A 20,817-nucleotide genomic window follows, 5' to 3' on the forward strand; every position below is an offset into this window, starting at 1 on the left:
TTGCTCGTACCAGGACAGAGAAGGAGTAGATGTCTAAGAGTTTCGGTGTCCCCACTTGCACAGAAACGGCACTTGTTGGTCATTGATTGTTTCCTGGTGTAAAGGATCTCATTTGTCTTCAGGATGTTTAAGCGTGCTCTCAGAAAGATTGTACGCAGTCTTTTGTCTGGGAACTTTTTTAAGTAGTTTCTTACATCGTCCACCTTTTGTGTATTGGTTGTGTGATGGGCCGAAGTTGTATGTTCATCAGCTATTTCAAGTGTTTCGATCCAATCTTGTAACTTTAGGTTTTTCTTTATTTTTCCAGGAATGCGTTCGATTTCCCATTCAGAACAACCAATTTTTGCAGCTTGATCTAAAAGGTTTTTGTACCATGTTGTTAGCATTGGGTTTTGGCCGCTCTTCATTTCTTCAAAAATGATTCTCCATTGGCTATCAGTTGAAGACCGTATAAAATTTAAAATAGCCTGTCTGATCTTCAAATGTCTGAATAATATGGCACCAGACTATCTTAAGGAAATACTTAGATATTATCAACCATCAAGACCCCTTCGCTCAAGTGACCAAGCACTATTAATCATCCCCCCCATCTACATTTGTTTCTAGAGGGGACAGAAGATTCTCGGTGTATGGTCCCAGACTTTAGAACAGTCTACCCAGGGAAATACGGAATTCAGACACCCTGCTTAATTTCCGGAAAGGCCTTAAAGACCTTCCTGTTCAAATCGAATGTGCCCACTGGATAATAATTAGATCTTTTCTTGCTCTCAAATATACTTAAGAATATACTTTGTCCTAGCCTTCCTGAGTTATTAATACGATCTGCGCCATTATACGGTTAGATCCGTTTAGAGCACGTTACAAATCCCTCAAATCAAATCAAATCAAATCAAAGAGAGTTGTTACACTACATCACAATGGATCAATGAAATGGCAACCCCCAGGTCTACAGTCTTGCAAGGTGCAGCAGAAACTGCCTGGTGGGGGGATACACATAACTCTTCCACTGCTGAGCTTAGCTCAATGGGCTGACACATGCATAATATCAATTTGATGTGGCATGGATTATGAGAGATACTAGCAACCATACCTTAAATTTGGGAATGGCGTATATTTAAAGTTTACAACTGTCACCAGGATAGCAACTGTCATAGTTACATGGTTTTTGCAATTGTGTGCAAGCCATACATGTAGCCTCTGCATTGCTATGATCTGACTGAGTGGCAAACCAGAAGAAGGACTTCGGTTACGATGGGTCATGGTAGAGATTGGTGTATTTAAAATAAAAGCAAAATGCCAAACTGGTCCTATTGCTATGAGGGTTATTCCCTGCCTTCTAAAACAAAAACTAAAGGTGCTTGTCGTAGTCCAAAATAAAGAGTACAGAGTCCAAATTCCCACTCACTAACTGGCCCTACCACTTTAGAAAACCTAACAAAAAAGGAGGCTTGTACAGCAGCCTCGGAATGGGCTTCTGCCTGGCCCGGGTTCTTAGAAGACTTAGGGCCTCATTAGGAATTGGCTGGTGTAGTGTTAAAATGCCAGTAATTCCGTTTACTGGCATGTTACCACACTGGCCAACTCTGAGTTTGCCAGTAAGGGGCCTGATTTACCTCGCAGCCGGAGGAAAGTCGGGCCCGTTACCGGCAAATACTGCTGGTATTACCGGCACCCCGGCTCCAAATTGCTCTGCCCCTGCCAGATGTGTCTACAGAGGCTTGCTTCTGTGTATAGGGGATTCTCACCCCTCCATAGGAATCACACACAATGACTTCCTCTCCCAAGGTCCCTCCTAATTCACAGTTATTTGGTGTACGTACGTCATCACCGCCAAAAAAGGAGTGCCCCTCTTCCTTTACCAAGGCCTTCATATGATAGTCAACTTTACCTTAAGCCAACACAGTGGAAGGATGATTCCTGGTCTTTGTAGTTGAAATTTGAGAACAAACAGTTCTTTCAAGTCCCATGTAAACGGACACAGCAGTCCTTTCCGGGCGGTCCTCATTGTACTGGAGTCCTTGATCCCAAGAGGGGAGGAACTCCCAGTGAGGTCCCACTTGCTGAGACCGCTAAGGAGGGTCTTGCAGAGCAGGTTCACCTCCATAGCTTCACAGGGGGTGGCTCCCCTCTGGGGAGAAGGGATGAATTGTCCACATTCCTCACAGCTGTCACAGCAGCTGTCAAATGGGCATCTTTGACCCCTGAACCTGCAACGGTGCCAGTGGAGCGCAGGCTCTGCAGATCAGGATACTGATCCAACAGGGTACATGTGTTCTCTGTGCTTTTGGTATGGAGCTTATGAAAGGAAGATCTGAGTACCAGATTAACCTTTTTGAGATGGAATTACAAGAATCAGTTTATTAATTTAATAAAAACCACAAAAGTCAGGGCTCCTACACACTCGCCAGATGGCAATCCATCACACTAGGAGCATCTGGTTGTTTGTGTACATCAATCATTAATTGGTAAGTATCATATTAGGCAAGCTGCAATAATGCCCCAGGCAATAGGCAGAATTTGTATTTTGACCAAATAATTTCATGCCCAACCTGTAGATTTGATGCTTAAATTGTATCTAACTAAACTGAGAGCCATTGCAAAATATGGTGTGGCTGGTTGGGAATGAGAAAAGATCAGTCACTACCGTTAGTAGAGAATACGCTTTGTAAGCAACTGTTGGGTCGCTCAAATTCAGCTACATCGTACTCTGTACATACTGAGGTAGGTTGATCATATCTCGATTGTGACTTGAAAGTAGAGCCTACAAAATTGCTTTTACATGTTTACGGCAAGTCTTCTGCGATTGTATCAAGAACATTGTTAATGTAAATCATGGCCTCAGAAAGCTGGTATCTGATCCCATGGATCCAATGTACGAGGACATGTCTGAGGGATGTGAATTCATTAATCATAGTACACACTTACAGGATCAACATTGATAACAAACGAAACAACTTCTGAAATATTGAAAACTTTGAAAATGTTGTTTAGGCAAAATAGACACAATATGAAGATTGTGAAATCTAACAATGCCCCTATATCGAAATAAATATCATTTGCTGATTGTCTACAATAATTTGTTACCTGGTGACAAGGTTATAGTTCAAACATTTCGACATCAGAACGGTGTAAGGACTTTTCAGTTGATATACATTTTTCTTTAAAAATCCTGGAGCTGGCTTTCATTGTGATATTTTTCTATCCCAAAATATGACAAAAATAGGAAATCTACTTTACTTACAATCTGGAAAGCGAACAACATTAGTCAATGCTTTCTGGCGTTTTTGTATATGTTGTGCGCCGTGTCTGTGAAGGACACACGGGTATTGAACAACGTTTTGTCAAACGATTTATATTTAAGAAAGAGATCTTCGAAGCTGATCTAATGTTGGATTGATGTTGACCAAACATGAATTGATGCTCTGCATTTATGTCATTGATGTCTTGGATATGATCCCTGGTACCGTCTTTGTCTCCCAATGCCTTCCAATATAGTTTCTGGCCACGGTTATTTCTTCTCTATTCCAAGACATCTCACACAATATACTTGGGAGTAGCCAAGAAAACCTGGGCCGAAACCAAACAAACAGAAAATCCAAACTACAGCAATTGAGACAGACGGTGAACCGACACCACAACCTAACAGTGATCAGAGCCTCTGAAAAGCACAGTACTCGCCCCAACAGCAGACAAACAGACATCTAGACCCAGAGCTCAACATAGAAACATCAGGGAAACCACCATAGACTGTTGCTGAAATTGTGCTGGAAATGGGGAGGGGGTTTGAGGTTTTCTTTAAGCCTCTCACCTGGGTCCTGGGGAAAGACAGACACTGATTGATATGTCAGGTGAGCATTGTAGCCAATGGAGGAGGAACACCCATGACCACCAGCTCCACAAAATAAAAGGAGATAAAAGGAGAGGCTGGTGTGGGTTATTTGGGTGAGGTCATAGAAGGAAAGGAAGGTGGACCGAGAGAGACCAGGTGGCGGTCGGACAGATGAGCAGAGTGTTGGAGAGTTGGGGGCAGAGCTTAGTACATGTGATGACTTTATGAGAAAGAAGTACCAGTTGTGTGTAGGGAAGTGCAGTGTAGGAAAAGGGAGAAGGGTATACAGAAGGTGGAAGAGAGAAAGAATGCTGGTTAAAGTGTGGGACATAGGTGTAGGGGATTGAGGGCAATAGTCTGAAAGGGAGTGAGTTTTAGGATAGATTGAGACTTGTCGAGAGGGTTTCAGAGTAGGGTGTGAGAGGAAGGGTGTATGAGAGACGTGGGGAGTGTGTGGCAATCATGAGAGTGGGTGTAGTCGAAATGTGAGCAAGGCATCATATCCCTGAGCTTGAGGAAGTAAAGGGCTGTAGTGCAGAGAAACAGAGATTAGTATTAGTGTGTAGTGAGAGTGTAGCAGTAGTGAGGACAAGGGAGAGTAGTAGTGCAGAGAGTGTAGTAGTGCCAATGTAGGAGTAGTATGGTGAAGGAGGGATTAGTAGTGCAGAGGAGGGGATTAGTAGCAGGAGGAGGGAGCAGGAGGGAGTAGTATGATCGGAGAGAAGATACTGATATCAGGGGTTGGAGGGAGGTGGCAGAGAGAAAGACATCGGAGAGACGTAAGCGAGAGGCAGGAGGAGAGAAAGGTGGGTGGAGTTACATGGAGGAGTGTAGGGAGAGCAGGAGAGTAGGAAGGAGAAGAGTGGGGTCTAAGGTTAATGGCATACCCATACACCACTCTTTAGAACTAAGCACCGGTAGTGTAGGACTAGCTAGGAAATCTTTGAGGGAGATCAGACAGCCTGCTTTCAGGGAGGCATCTTTGGCCGAAGGCATCACTCAGACAGAAGAGGTTCCCATTTGGTAGTTCTAACCAGGGGTATGGACGTCTGGGTTAGGGAGGGAGGTCTCACGGAAGACGAGAGCCACAGAGGGGGGCAGCAATAGCACCAGTTCTAAAACTCGTTTTGCAGCCTGGTGCTCTCTATCAAACCATCTATGTCTTTTTCATGCTGAATAATGTACCCACTATGAAAAAGAACCTTTTCTGTGATCCTTAAGAAAACCATGAACATTCATAGCGACTTTTTAAGTTATTAAGGCCATCTTTGACATTATGCTTTTATGGATTGTGTATGACATTCCGAAATAAACCCTCTTGGATTGAATTGAGATTCATCCTGTCCCGTATCGTAATTATAAATAGCATGGACGAGAGTCCCTTACAAAAATCAAATCTCCATCAGACTGTCCAGGTACATTCTGTCTATGCCAAACTGTCCAATGTTAGGGAAACTTTTTTGTTTGCTTTTTTTGTGAAACTCGATGCAAGGCTTTATGCATGGCAAGTCATCTAGCACTCTGCTGGGAGGCTCCCAAGGCCATCAGTGCGTTTTCAAACGCTACAATAGTGTGGCTGCATACTGTGTCTGCCATGTGAGACACTCCAATGGATGATGTTTAATTCCTTCTACCATCTCATCCCTTTAATTCATAATTTCTTCCCCATTATGACAATGTTTCTGTCAAAACTAGATGGAGATTGAGGATTTCTCGCTTGAACTAACAACTTTGACCTATTTAAAGTGCCTTTTCCTCTCCATCTAGGTGAAGCTTTTATGCCGGAAAGGAATTCCATCCTCCCTGAGAGCTCGCTGTTGGCCGATGCTGTGTGGGGGCCAGGCACACATGGACAGACACCCCCAAATATATCAGGTAGGGTCCTTACGCCTTCTAAATTCATGTGGTCCCTGCTTTTCCCCCAGAAAAAGACTATACAGTCATATCGTATCTCCTTCTATAAATCAAATGTGGACATACAACAAGGATTTCCACTGGAACTACTCCCAAAAGGAATTTGTTTGATAATTATTTGGTTGTGCATCATTGTTACAGTTCCCTTAAAGCATTCCAGTACAACCCGTTAATTAACACAACAAAACATTTTCAATACCACCTAATTTACGATAATGAAGGAAAACATAAACCAGTGTAAGACAGTATACCAGGTTACCTGCCTCCTTTTCTTTCCTCCAGCAGACTAAGATTCAGGCACCCCCAAAGGGGAACAGAACACCCCTCCACAGACAAACCTAGGCACTAAAAAACTACCATGGTGGTGGTTTAGCACAGTATGAAACCGTATTAACATAAGATAAAATATCATACACAACACATAATGGCTAACACTACATATTATACATGATAATACATGATACATCGCTTTGTGTTATCGCGCCTAGAAACACTTGTGTACAGGTGCGTTATAAATGATTTATCATATCATATCATATCATGTAAGCGCATCATAAATGCCATTACACCAAAGTGCATAGAGAGTATCTTATACAAAACCTGGCACTTCATATAACACACCAACTGCAACATTATATATAAACTCTGGATCCCCTGAAGGCTGTAAGTGCTTTCGCTGAGTGCCTTCCATGTTGATCGTATGACTCCCATGCATATCATAAACAAATGGCCTGCCATTTGTACGAAAAGCTCTTAAACATTTCCCTGAAAATTGGCAGGAATAAGCATCTATTTCTCTGTTAACTTGATGCAGGGTTTTCCTCAACTTCAGGGAGTGGGAGGTTTCTACATGCATATGGTCATGCAGGTATCAGGCAATATTATCTCCACCAAAAATGTCGCCGTATATATGGTCGTCGGGAACGGCCATAGGCGATATTTTTAGTGGGGATTATATTTGGGGTTATTGGGAGCGTGGGTGTCCTCCGTTCCCTTTAAAATAATATGGGGGTTGTGGGGGTGTCCCCCGCAGGCTCCATGCCTTAATATCGCCGCAAAAATATGGCAATATTTTTGTATGGCGATATTTTTGCGGGGATATTAACACATGGAACCGTCATGCATCCCTACAGCGTAGTTTGTCCTTTGCACATTCCTAAATGTGCCTTACAAGCAAGATGCAACTCAAAATGAGTGACCCTCTTTTTGCCAAAAATAAGATACAGAGCCCCTCTTTTGACATACCATGTTTTCCCTGTCATCTTGTGGATTTGAACACCTCCATTACCCCCACGTCTCTCACCCTCTTCCCAGTCCTTTACTTATGGGGTGAAACCCGCCTTGTTTGACAGGAGTTTCCCTTTTGGCTTGCTCAAACAGAAAGAAACTCGAAGGTCTACCTTGGCTCCTGTGGAGAGAAGGCACCTCCCTTTCCTCTTCTTACCGGAAATAATAGGCTCTAGCCTACTGCTGCTCCTGTTAATTTCCTTTACTGTGTCGGGCCTGGGTTTCAGTGGCGTGTCCAGGGCGAGGCTGGGGTGGCACATGCTACCCTTGGAATCTGACTGGCCACCCCATTATCCTAAACTATGATCATTATGTGTGTGTGCGCTCGCACCTCACGCCACCCCTGCATAAGTCAGTGCCCCACTTGAGCCGCCACACTAAAAAGAGTCTGGACACGCCACTGCTGGGTCTGCGGTGTTTTGCTCCCTCCTTTCGTTCATTCTCCCTGCCACTCTTGGATGGTTAGTGGGGAGCTGAGTCAGGTTCCCCTGGATCCCTGGCAGCCTTGGGTCCCTGTTGAGGTAGTAATAGGGGCAGGTCTGTGCTGGGCTGGATTTGCATGCCCCAGTTTGGAAGTTCTTCAATGGAAGTGAAGGCAGATGGCTGGATTCTGCGTCAGGGATGTCACACAACACTTTACTTGAGGTTTAGAGGAGCATGCATGCATGAGGGCTCTTCTGACACACTTCCCAGGTAAGCATTTAGGTGCCCGGAAAGATCAGGCATGGTTGTATATTGGTGTTGCTCAGTACATCACAAGTAAACCTATTACATTTCACAGACGCAGGGAAGCATGCTACCAAGACAAAGCAATGCTGCAGAGGGAGGCGCGCCTTGTTGTCTTCCTCCTCTTCCTCTCAGTTGCCCTCATACCATAGGTCTAGAAGAAGCTGCTGCCCAAGATGCCTTTCTAAGGAGTCTGCAGTCTGAGTACAGTATCTCTTCCATTGTGAAAGAGACTATAAGTAAATGGGTGCCTGCACGCAACAAGGACACTTGAATTCATTAACGTACAGCACAGGATTTTGAGGTGGAGTCTCACCAGTAATAGCTGGATAAAGATGATCTGCCCAGTTTGTTTTTCCGCATCAAGATACATCTGGGCCTTTATTAACCCTGGGATTCCTGAGTGCCGTTCCGTGTCTCGCCTTTGGCAATACAGACATGTTGCCAAAGCTGGGTTGCTGATACAGCTGGATAATGAGGATGCAGTTACCAGGGACAAGAAGGAACCAGTCAGGGGTTCTTTCCCCAGAACCCTGCCCAGGTTATATCCCTTGATCTGGGCTTAAGAAGGTTTTTCTGACTCAATACAAATGAATTCCTTGGTCTATGGCTTTATGGGGAGGCCTTCCATCGTGGAAGAAGTGGGCCAATCAGGAACGTGGTGGATACAAAGGTAGACCACATGATCCAGAGATCCCTTGGAGGAATCATCTTTCTCTTAGAGCTGATGCCTACGTGGTGGTTGGTTCTTAGAGACACCCGTTTTTCAGGCTCTTTACCAAGTCATTGAGGAGGGTCCTGGTTGTACGTCTATCATGGAAGCCATGCAGACAGTGGCCGTGTTTCTTTCTGGTTTCGTGCTTGATGGGTTGAGAGCTTCAGCTCTGGCAGCGGGAGACACCATTTTTGATAGTAGACATCTTTATATTAAGGACTGGCACATTGATGCTGCAGGGAAGTCTGCAGCCCTTCATTTATTCTTTCTTGGTTATTCTTACTCATTGGAGAACTGTTGGAGAACAGGATTCTTCATATATTCGAAGTACAGAAGCACACTCAGTCTATCAGATTCATACCTAATTTACTTCATGTTTCAGTCAGGAGTAAGATCAAGTTTTGCCCTTTCTATCAGAAGACACAGGACAGGCCTTGGTGCAAGCCCAGAGGCGTTTCCGGCCCTTGCTAAAGCCCTTTCGCAAGCCAGTGGATCCCAATTGTAAGTCCTGGCTGTGTAAGGTTTGGCAAGAATAGGGCACTGGGAACTCGTCTTTTAGAATGTCTGGGAAAATCTCATACTCCTGGGACAGAAGAATCATCAAGGATGGACATCTTTGGGAGTTCTCCTCTCTTCCTACTCCTTGACCTCCTTTAGTGGCACCGTGAACGCCTGTCTGTTGAAGAGCAGGTTTTGCTGGAAAATATTTTATTTCTACTAGAGAAGCTTTTCTTCCCCCCTGTTCTGTTTTCTTGCAGGGGTCTGGGACATACTCATCAATTGGTCTGGTCCAAAAGGTATCAGTGGTTTGTCGATTGGGTCTAAACCTCAAAGCTCTGAATCACTTAATTCTCAAGAAAACCTCAGAATGGAAACATTGAAAATGATTACTCCCGTCATCTCCAGGGTAGACACACTAGCATCATTATGTATGTCAGATGTGAGCCTGCATCTCCCGATCGACCAAAGCATTCTTTCAGGTCTGCAGTGTGGAACATGCACTACCAGTACACAGTCTTGCATTTTTTATTTTGTTTTGAAGTCAGCTCCTAGAGTTGTGGAAAAAGTACTGGATCACCTAGTGGCTCATCTTGGCGACAAGAGACTATTGCTTTTTTTCCCATTGTTTCAGAGGTACAGATTCCTTATCAATTGGGAGAAGTCGCATCTGTCTCTGAGTCAGGACAAGACCTTCATAGGAAACCACTTCAGGGCAGACCATTGCCAGGTCTTTATTCTGGATGAAAGAGCTGCATTTCTCAGGTCAGTATTTAATGCTCTGTCATATCTACCGAGCTCCTTGGTGTGATCTTGGCTCAGAATTCAGGGCCTAATGGCAGTATCAGTCTTTGTTATCTCATGAGCAAGACTTCATCTGTGACTTCTATAAATTCCCCTTCCACGCTCTATAGCAGGTATTTATGGATCTAGGACCAGTGACTGAGGATCTGCCCCAATTGCTGCCTGTATCCTTTCAAGCTACACAGGGGATTCATTTTTTGCCCCTCCTCCAAGGGTTCTCACCACTGATGACAGTCCCTGCAATTTGGGGCAACCCTAGATTTGAAAGCGTCTCAGAGGGCATGGCCTGGGAAGGAGAGAACGCAGTCTTCCAACTGGAAGTTACTCATGGTGATACCTAAGGCATATCCTAAAGCAAGCATTTCTAGTCTGAACAGACAACCTGGAAGGCCTATCTTGGATCATCTATGAGAAAGGCTTGCATCCCAAATCCTGGCCTATTCATGTTTGGCATCTGGGGTGCTGGGCAAAGAGGTTTGCTCTCTCTATATTAGCACTGAATGCAAGGGTCTTACTGCCCGGACATTAAACGAGGGAAATAATAAATTGGAGCAAAACTCCCTTTTTAGCAAAAAATAATAAAATTATAATATTCACAAAATCTCAAATAGTGGCCGAAAACCCTGTAGGTGTCCTTCGGGAGAGGGCTAAAGGGTGGCAAAGAGGCACGGTTATGTATGGGGCCCTCACCGTTAGGGTAAGGAGAGGGATACAGAGGGGCAAATAAAAACAAGCCACGTTCATAAAAAAGACTCAGCAAAAGGGAGGGTTGCCATAGTCCCATAAAACTGAACCAGCAAAGCGGGGGTGTTTCTGCCCTCTAAGACTATTTCCCTGTTCCCAAAGTTTTTTCAGGAGTATTTGCCTGAGGTTTGTTTCTGAGGACAGTTTGGTACATGTCAAGTGAGAATGCTCTTCCAAAGCTCTCTGTCCCCAGGATCAGGACCCAGTGACTCAGAGCTTAGATGCCTCTCAGTCCCCAGGGCCAAGGTCCTGTTTAATGCTTTCCCTCTCTTTCTTTTGATTCTGAGGATTCTGAAAGAGGTCTGGGAGGAGAGCCACAGGCTGATTAACGGGATTCCCTTTATGTCCAGAAAGTGGTGCCTTCTGCTCCTCCAAAAGGTCTCAGTAGTCCCCCACCAAGATCTTTCCACTTCTGATTTTTTCAGACCCTCAATTGAGGGAGGATGGTGTCTTCTATCTCCATCCCTCGGTTAGCTGTTGGCAGTTAAGTGGGAGGGTTTGCAGCTCTCCAGCATCTGGGGCTCTCCCAAAGTGTTGCTATTTCCATTCAACTGTCTCACAGACCTTGTACTATGCCCGCTTATGCTAAACACTGGAAGGCTGTTGAGGAGTTTAACTTAAGTGTTCCTTTCCTATTTACAATTCCTCCGGGGTGGGTTTGATTTGAGGCTGGTGGTTGCCACCCTATGAATAAGTGGACAGTGATCAGGTCCTTTAGGGATTCTTGGGGTTTCTTGGTGGAGGACTCCTCCCCTGGTAGTGTTCCTATAATTAGTCTGCCCTTAGACCGCTGATCCTCTTCTGGTACCTTCCTCCAGTTTTGAACAGACTTCTTCATATCTCTTTTGAGCCTTTAGCTTTAACCGACATTACGTTTATTCATTTTAAGGCTTTGTTTATTTTGCAGTCATTTACTCAACCTGGAGAATGGGAGAGTTGAGAGCTTTTTAAGTGGGGATCATTTCTAGATAGTCAAGCCAGAAACCCTTAGTATTTACACTGCAGTGGATTTTCAGCCTAAAGTTTTCACTTCATTTCATAGGTCTGAGGAGATTAATAGTTCACCTCCTTCCTCGGCTCCTTCCTTGGATGAGGATGTATTTGCATCCTTCGTATGTCCATAAGACCCCCTTTTCTTCTTTAGACAGGGAATCTCCCTCATCATCTGTGACTGGTATGTTGCTGTCTGATTTATTTCCACACTAAGGACATGAGAGAGTGTTTAGTACCCTAACAAACTGTCACTGTGACAAAATGCAGAGAACATGCTGTCTTCTTTATTATGCTGTGCATATGTGATGAGGTTCCCATGTGAATGTAGAGATGGATGCAGACTTGCAGCGCACTAAGCAGGACTGTATAACGTTCTTCCAATTTCCATCCGCTTGTCGCCATTATTGTTTAATGTCTACTCTAGACCACTAGGTGATCTCTTGGATGGTCTGGGGGTACACATTTCAAACTATGCGGGTGACACAAAGATCCAGATCATCCTGGAGTTATTAAAGATCTGGCAAGAGTAAATTAGGTTTTTGGTGCCATTAAGATATGAATGGCTAAGAACTCACTCGCTCTAAATGATTAAAAAACAAGATCCCGATTCTCTGTACTGGTGACAAATTGAAACAATTGGATCCCCAATATAGTGCCTTCATGATTGAAGGCAATATGATCTTAGTCTCAGAATATGTAAAAACACTTGGGATTTGTTGATCCCCAACTAACCTTTAAGAAACAGGTCTCTTACCTAAGTTCCTTCTGTGCTTACATGACACATATGCTCTGGTAGATTCACCCCTATCTTTCTGAATTAAATAGAGCCTTGAGCGCAGGAGAAACGATAAACACAAAGTTAGACTACTGTAAAAGCCTGTTGGTCGAGAGCACTCAGACAAACATTAAAAGGCTCCAAGTTATTCAGAATGAGGTGGTCCGTGCTGTTTGTGGTATGGACCGAACGGCTCATATCTGTCAGGCCTGTCGAAAACTGCACTAGGGTTTGTGAGAAACCTGAAGTGTCTCTCCCGCTAGTCCCCGGGGATCTGTCCTCCAGGTGGCCAGGACATGGCCATCGCTTTTGTATCCAGTTCCTGGGGGTGGACCAGTGCGGGAGAATCACCTGGATGAGGGGTCTTCGGGGAGTGGAAGTGCGACCCTGGATGGCGAGACGTGGTATCCCCTTCCCTGTAATACCTTTTCCCCATAGGATACTTAGGAACTCGACCCCCTATACCCCCCCCAACACAAACACTTTTTCATGGGCAGATCACTGTGAAAGAAAACGGACTAACACCGGAGCCGTACACCTAACATGTCCCAATACAATGGTCAGGCCGGGTCAGGCAATTACTGATCATTGCACACACCTGACTTCCATCATACCTCCACACATGGATAAAAGGTGATGCACGAAATCACACTCTGAGCAAGGCAAAGCACATGAGAAGGCAGCAGTTCCAAGATGGTAGTTTAACAAAAGGAGAATGACGGCAAGACCGAAGAGGGTTGCAAAGAGGGAAGTGCCCTTGACCTTTTCCGAGAAAGACTATGACTTTCACGAGCCTTTGAGAATAAGAAACATAATCAAAGTTGAAGAAATGTGCATTGTGTGTCAGAGGTACCCGAGGATCTCCCGCAACGATAGCCAATGAGGGGAGGATTGAGGATTGTTTGCCACCGTGGTACTGTCCTTGGCTTCTCCAACAAAGCAGCACCAGTAAAGTCAGCACAGCCGGTGAGTTGGGGAGACTGATACCAGACTGGTTAAAGCCAAGGTTGCAAGCGGCAACATTGTATAGAGAAAACTAAAGAGAACAGTGTGTGAAGCATATAAGACAAGAGACGCGAATATAATTAAACAGCAGATGAGTGACTGAACCTTTGAAGCCAAGACAGATACCGTAAACAGAGCGGTCTGGCAGCATGGGGGTGCTCATTCGAAGGTCTCTGTTAGGTATCTGACTGAAAGGTTGAAACTGTAAAAAGGAATTGTGAAATCGAAGTGGTCCTGCAATGGGTCAAGCCAAATCCTGTGCAAATTCGAAAGTCTTAGATAGTTGATGCTAACTGAAATTGGTCTGAACCCGGCTGAGGGAGACTAATTGTATTAAGAAGGGGATGTGAGCCCAGCTCAGGGGGATCCGGGGTGAACCGTGATTCACCCGAGAAAGAATATACTATAAACATTGTGAAAGAGGATCTGAGCCCGTAGAGGGGGATCCAAAGTGACAATTGTTGTATGAAAGGGATCTGAGCCCGGCTGAGGGGTATCGGGGTGAATAGTGAATCACCTGAATTGAGTACTTGTAAGAGGAAAATGACTTATTGTTTGTTTTGTCATATCCGGCCCTCTGCATGAAGAGACTTTGATAGGCAAAGAGAATTGGGCACAGAAGGCCCAGATGCTAATGATTGAAATGTATCCTCATGCTGAAGAAGCCAGAGATTGTGCTACGCTCGAGTGAAACGCCTTGTCCCGTGCTGAAAACATGGGCAAGGGAGGCCAACGGCCTGAACATCCTAACGAATCATTTCTGTGAACACTTCTTGTTTTTTCATAAACCCCCACACAATTTGTATTTAGAGGTAAGGTGAGGTATGCCAGTCCACACGAGTTAAAATAAACAAGGATGTTTATTTATCTATTACAGCCGGCGCCCTGCATGCCGCTCACAGTCTTCTCTCTCTGTCTCAAGCCTCGTTCCGTTTCTCCTCCTTCGAACATAAACATTCCCTAGCCTAACCTCGCGGCATGCAGGGCGTCATCAAAGAATACAGGGAATACTACACCACCTCCCCCTTTCTAGAGAACAACACATTTTTAGGAATATGCTGTGACAATCCATAAACATTACACTTTAAATAGTGTGAATGAAACCTAAAAAACTTGGGAACCATTGTGGCTGTAGATGGTGGTAAAAACTACCACAACAACACCTATCCTTTCCCCCTTACATTATTTTATTTTATTTATTTTTTTTTTTTTTATGTAACCAAAAATGTGAAAGGAAACAAAGCAAAAAACAAAAAAAAACAAATGTTAACAATGTAGGTTAACCCAAATGCTATGTATAAAACAAAATTGGTAGTGTGCAATATAACTAATTATTTTCCCATGACATAATCTTTTGTCCAGAATGGCAATTTTCTATCTCTGTGGTTGTACATACTCCCACTAGCCACACATCCTTCTTGAATTCCATCCATGCTTCTATCATCATCAGTAGCAGTGCCATTACTTTCTTGGACAGATTCAAACTCTAAAGGAGTATCTTCTTGACCATTACCTCTCAATGTTTGACTATCCGCTCTGGCAACTTGATCCTCTCTTACATGTATGCGTCCCTCCCCAACTTGAGGTCTGACGTTAGTATCTGAATTCAAATTGTCTCTTATGTTATATTGAAAACCTATATCATTTCTCAACCAATTACTTCGATCCTGCCTGTGATTCTGCCTAGGATAAAATCTTCTATTATCCTTAAAATCCCAATTCCATTTGCTTACTCTATTCATATTCCATACTGACCCACCCATTACTCTTATGGCTTTGCCTAGGACTTGTAAAACTTTAACTGGTCTGCTGTATTTGGATTCACCCTTTCTAACAGCACGCCCTAGTTTTATCCTTACCATGTCTCCTGGTACAATTTCGACCTTGCATTTGTGACTCATATTCCAATTATTCTTGCTTTCTGAGTATTTACAATACTTTCCTTTATCTCTATGCTCTGATGTCCTTTTGTAATTCACCCACTCTGGAATAAGTAAGGTGTTGGGGGCTCTGCCTCTCATCAATTCAAACAGAGATACCCCTAGATCTCTTTTGACTGACATTCTTGTACTCCATAACCTATCTTTAAGTGCCTCTTCCACAGGCATGTTATTTCTCAATGCCAACTCTACCGTCTCTACAACCATTCTGTTACATCTCTCAACTAGACCATTTGTTTGGGGATGATACAAAGCAGAATATTTCCATAAAATCCCAGATGTGACGGCAAACTCTCTTATTTCTTTGCTTTTGAATTGAACACCATTATCACTGATAATGGATTTGGGAAAACCCTCTCTCCCGAAGATTTCACTAAGGAATTTAATAATTTCTCTTGAATCAATATTGTTGACAGCTTTCAATTCTACCCAACTTGAATAGTAATCAATCAATACAATTAAAAACCTTTTATCCCCAATTAGTCTCTGATATGGTCCGACAATATCAATTCCAAGTTTCATCCAGGGAGCTTCTCCTTTATCTATAACAAGCGGCTCTGACTTAAAACTTTTACAACTTTTATCGCTGTTTTGACAAGGCCAGCAGTTTCTAACAAATCTTTCAATCAAAATATCCATTCCTGGCCACCAATATACAGATCGCACATTGCATTTGGTACCAGTAATTCCCGGATGGCCTTGATGCACTTTTTCTATGAGCTCATTATATAATGCTTTGGGAGGTATCAGTTTATTCCCCCTCATCAAAAATCCTTCTTCTATGGACAATTCATCTTTCACTTCCCAAAACTTCATGCATTCTCCATCAATTGATCTCTTATCAGACCAACCTAACATTGTGAAATTTGCAATTCTATTTAGCGTCTCATCTTTAGATATCTCATCTAACCATTTTTCCTTCGAGGTTACTTCAAGAATGACTGCCACCATCTCCTCATTACTTTCAGATTCTACACTCACACTCTTTAATGGCAGCCGTGACAAGTAATCTGCAACAACATTCCTCTTACCTGGAACATACTTTGTCACAAAATGATAATCTTGTAATTTAATGCTTAATCTGGCTAACCTAGGTGATGCCCTACACATGCCTTTAACTGTCAAGACTTCTACAAGTGGTTTATGATCTGTTTGTATAACAAACTTGCAACCCCACAAATACTTTCTAAAATAGTTTACTGCCCATGAGCATGCCAAAAGTTCTTTTTCAATTACAGAATACCTGCTTTCTGTATCTGAGATTGCCCTGGAGGCGTAACATATTGTCTTTTCCTTACCACCTTCTTCAATCTGAGAAAGTACCGCTCCCAAACCATTTCCACTCGCATCCACTGTAACCTTGGTTGACCTCCCAAATACATAACCACCCAATTCCGTGGAGTCACATATTTCTCTCTTTATGCAATTCACTGCTTCATCACACTCGCCATTCCATTCAAATTTGGCATCTTTCTTTAACAATTTCCTTAAAGGTTCTGTTATGTTAGCAAACTTCTTGACAAATTTGTTATAGTATTCACACAGGCCCAAAAACGACCTAAGTTCATCCTTATTAGAGGGATTAGGCGATTCTCTGATTGCTTTCATTGCATCACTTTTAGGTTTGTATCCATTGCCATTTACCGTGTGTCCCAAATAATCAACTTCATTCATGCCAAATTTACATTTACTCTTTTCAATTTCCAAACCAACACTCTCCAACTTTAGTAAAACATCTTTCAATCTCATGTCATGTTCATCTCGACCTTTACCAAATACTATAATGTCATCTTGATACACAAAAATCCCCTTCAACCCTTTCAACACGTGTTCCATGACCCTCTGAAAAACTGCCGCAGCAGATGCCAGCCAAATGGCATGCGTTTGTACCTATATAGACCATGTGGAGTTATAAATGCAGTGATGTCTCTGCAGTCTTCCGTTAAAGCTATCTGATGATATGCACTGGATAAATCTAAAGTTGAAAATACATTTGCATCACCTATGCGATTCAGCATTTCTGATATGACTGGAAGTGGAAAGATGTCAACAATAATGTTTTTGTTAACATCTCTAAGATCTACGCAAATCCTGACTTTCCCACATTTTTTCATTACAACTACAATGGGGCTTGTCCACTCCGAGGATTCAATCTTTTCGATTACTCCTTCAGTCTCCAATTTAGTTAATTCTTGTTCCACTTTGTCTGCTATGGCGAAAGGTATAGGTCTTGACTTGACATGTCTGACAGGTATTGCTCCATCTTTCAATCGAATTCTGTGTGAAAACTCTTTCAACAGTCCTAATTTCCTGTTTCCTTTATCTTCTAGGGTTTTTGATTCTCCCTTCTGTTTATGACTGGAGTTTACTATCAAAACCTGTTCTGATTCACAAGGATCTAATCTGATTCGTAGACCAGCTTGATCTCTCCAACCAATGACGTTAACTCCTTTTTCTGCAACATATATCTTCACTTCCGCTCGTCTGTCCTTGAATTCTATGATGCTTGAAAACCAACCAATCATCTTAATTGTCGAGCCTTCAAATCCACCCGGGTTTTTAATATCAGGTTCAAATAATTTACTTTTTAGACCACATGCCAATAAGTTCTTCCATGTTTTCTTCGTTATGATCGTCCATGGTGAACAGCTGTCTACTTTTACTTTGAGTTTCCAGTTGTCAATTATTATGACACAACTTGGGCATTTGAAATCTCCCTCAGGTGGTTCACGAATGGCAAAAACCCTGTCTTCGTCCGAATCTTCCTCTTCCTCTTGTATGGCTGAGATTCTCTTTTTTCGTCTACACACGACAGCAAAATGTCCCTTGCCTCCACAATTGCCACATTTTTGTCCAATTGCAGGACAATGCTTGGCATAAGCAAAATGTCCTAATCTTCCACAGTTGAAGCATCTGTCACCTTCTGTAGATTGTGCTGGAGCTGATCTGTTTTCGGGTCTCACCCATCCTCTTCCTCTCATTGACTGTCCTCTATTATCAAATCCTCTTGGCCTATAGGTCTTGACCAGGTGATTTTCCGTACGTTCTTTTGTTCTTATTGCATTGACTATATTTTGATCTCCAGATTCCAATGAGAATTTATCATTCTGTAATTGCATGTTTACGACAGCTTCTTGTTTCATATTTACTATCTCTTTAGAGCACAAATGACTGTGTTCTATTCGCTTGGCAATGGCCATTGTTTCTGGCAGAGATGGGTTTCCTACCATCCAAAGTCTGTCTTGGAGCAAACTATCTTTGGCATGTATGATAATTTGATCTCGTATGAGTTCATCTAGTGTGATCCCAATGCCAAATCTGCATGTGCGTGATAGTACCCTTAGAGCTGATACGTAGTCTTCAATAGATTCATGTTCTTTTTGAGTTCTGGTATAGAAATTATACCTGTTTATGGCTACGTTGGTCTCAGGGGTATAATATTTGTCTAGTTGCCTTATGGCCTTTTCGTGTTCATCAATATCTCCAGCTTCATCCACTGGCAAATCCGGTAACTCCCTGTATTTTCTCTGTCCTTCTAGGCCCAAAGCATGAAGTAGTAGCGATTTCTTTTTATGAGCAGATAGGCCTTCTTGATCAATGGTCTGAACATAGTTTAGCCAAAACTCTTTCCATTCTAGCCAGTTTACAACAGGCTGTCCAGGTGTTGGAAGAAAACATGCCGGGGGTTGTATGCTAATTCCTTGCATGCTTCTTCTGTGTTATGTCAGTATGAGAGGAAACCAGAATACTATTTATCCTAATTTGCGTTTTATTCTGCTTCTTAAACTTCCTTTTTTTTTTTTAATCTCCAGGGATGAATTCCATGTACTGTGAAGAGGATGAGGGGTCTATTCTTTACTCCTCATCCTGCCTAAGGCCAAAGGGTGAGTCATGTGATCTCCGTGCAATCGGCGGTCCTTTACTCTGAAAGTGGAAGTGGTGTGGCCAATGGGAGCGTGTCTAACAAACTCGAGTTAGACAGACAAGAAAAAAAAAAAAATCATCACAGTGATGAAATGTCAGCACAAACCAACGTTTGATTGACGTCAGTTCGGAGCATCTGCTCTTCCTCCCTCTTTCTAATTGTGCAGCACAAGCCAGGCGCAGCATTGCACAGCGGCTCGGAGCTCCGCTCTGGATTAATCCTTCCTGGCTTCTGTGGGTTCTGGGACGCCGGCCATCCTCGTCGCCAAAATGAGGTATGCCAGTCCACACGAGTTAAAATAAACAAGGATGTTTATTTATCTATTACAGCCGGCGCCCTGCATGCCGCTCACAGTCTTCTCTCTCTGTCTCAAGCCTCGTTCCGTTTCTCCTCCTTCGAACATAAACATTCCCTAGCCTAACCTCGCGGCATGCAGGGCGTCATCAAAGAATACAGGGAATACTACATAAGGATTGGCAATCGTTTTTTTTTTTAGTATCGGCCCTTTTATTTTGACAAGACACCACTTGGACTGCGTTATTATTATTTGATGATCGTAGCTTGCTCCCATCTGTAGATTTAGGATTAGATAGGCATTTATCATACCTTTGTTGAAGTTCAATAAGCACCCTTGAACTGTGGTCACTTGTGTCTGTCTTACAAAAGATACCATGCCTTCCTTGCAGGATGCTTCCACATACCTTTATTCATGAATGAAGAAAGTGCCCTTTAGGCGCACGTTGCGTTCAAACAAGGATAACCTTCTTGCCCAACCACGTTTTTCATTGAAAAGGATCAAGCTTCAATTCATGGGCCTGTATAACATGGAACACGTTGCCGCGTTCATTCAACTCGTTCCATCAATTGCACAATTTAAAAAGAGCTTGAAAACATTCTTTTTTGACAAAGGAGCTAAGAACTTTGAGATGTAACGGATCCTTCCTTCCTCCCTGATTTTTGTTGTATGCGTCTGTGAGCACTCTGAGGCCTTTGGCATTTTGGCGCAATATAAACATTCAATAGAATAGAATAGGACTCCAGCCACGTGGTCTTGTGAAAGAGCATTTAGAAATTCCTCTTCAAAATCTGGCCTCCGCGAATCCACATTATTTTAGTCTGTTCGTAAAGGCAATCAAGTTTCCAATGTTGCGCGTCATACGAATGCATAATATGTTTCACTAAAACCAAAGGCAGAGAAGAAGTTGATGTGACTTCCATGAAACCACCAGTCATTTCCCATTCATGGCAAGCAACGAAATCAGCCAAGCAAAAACGAGTTTTGTTTATTAAGCATCGCAAGAGTGCCCTACAGAAAACCCCTGCAGCTCTGTTCCCCTGCAGTTTAGTTCAGCACTAAATGCATGTTTTTGTAATTGTGTCATAAAAGTGCCTCCATGGCGCTAAACCATGCTGCGAGGGAAGGGCTGTGTATGTAGTCCAAAAACGATATTGTAAGGCCCACACACTCCTATAGTTCTCTATAGACGCTGACGTACATCATTAAATATAATGTATCAATGATTTCAACTTGCAGGACTTTTGCAAATAGAAACTATTGTATGATGATTAAAATGCAATGATGTAAATGGCGGACAATGGTATTCCAGTGATAAAATCACTTGTTACATATACATCGTATTAGCACATGCAGCGGGTGGGCCT

The 20,817-nt window shown here is 43.0% G+C and overlaps 1 protein-coding gene across 1 annotated transcript in view; it reads left to right on the top strand.

Moving 5' to 3' along the window:
• TBC1D10C (TBC1 domain family member 10C) overlaps positions 1-20,817 on the top strand; it is a 211,256-nt gene that overhangs the window by 123,737 nt on the left and 66,702 nt on the right. Inside the window, exon 4 of the mRNA XM_069628960.1 lies at positions 5,597-5,704. Coding sequence (XP_069485061.1) covers positions 5,597-5,704 — 108 coding nt within the window. The remainder of the gene's footprint in view (positions 1-5,596; positions 5,705-20,817) is intronic.

The sequence above is a fragment of the Ambystoma mexicanum genome, chromosome 12, assembly GCF_040938575.1.
Source record: "Ambystoma mexicanum isolate Mex_15411 chromosome 12, UKY_AmexF1_1, whole genome shotgun sequence".
Classification (NCBI taxonomy): domain Eukaryota; kingdom Metazoa; phylum Chordata; class Amphibia; order Caudata; family Ambystomatidae; genus Ambystoma; species Ambystoma mexicanum.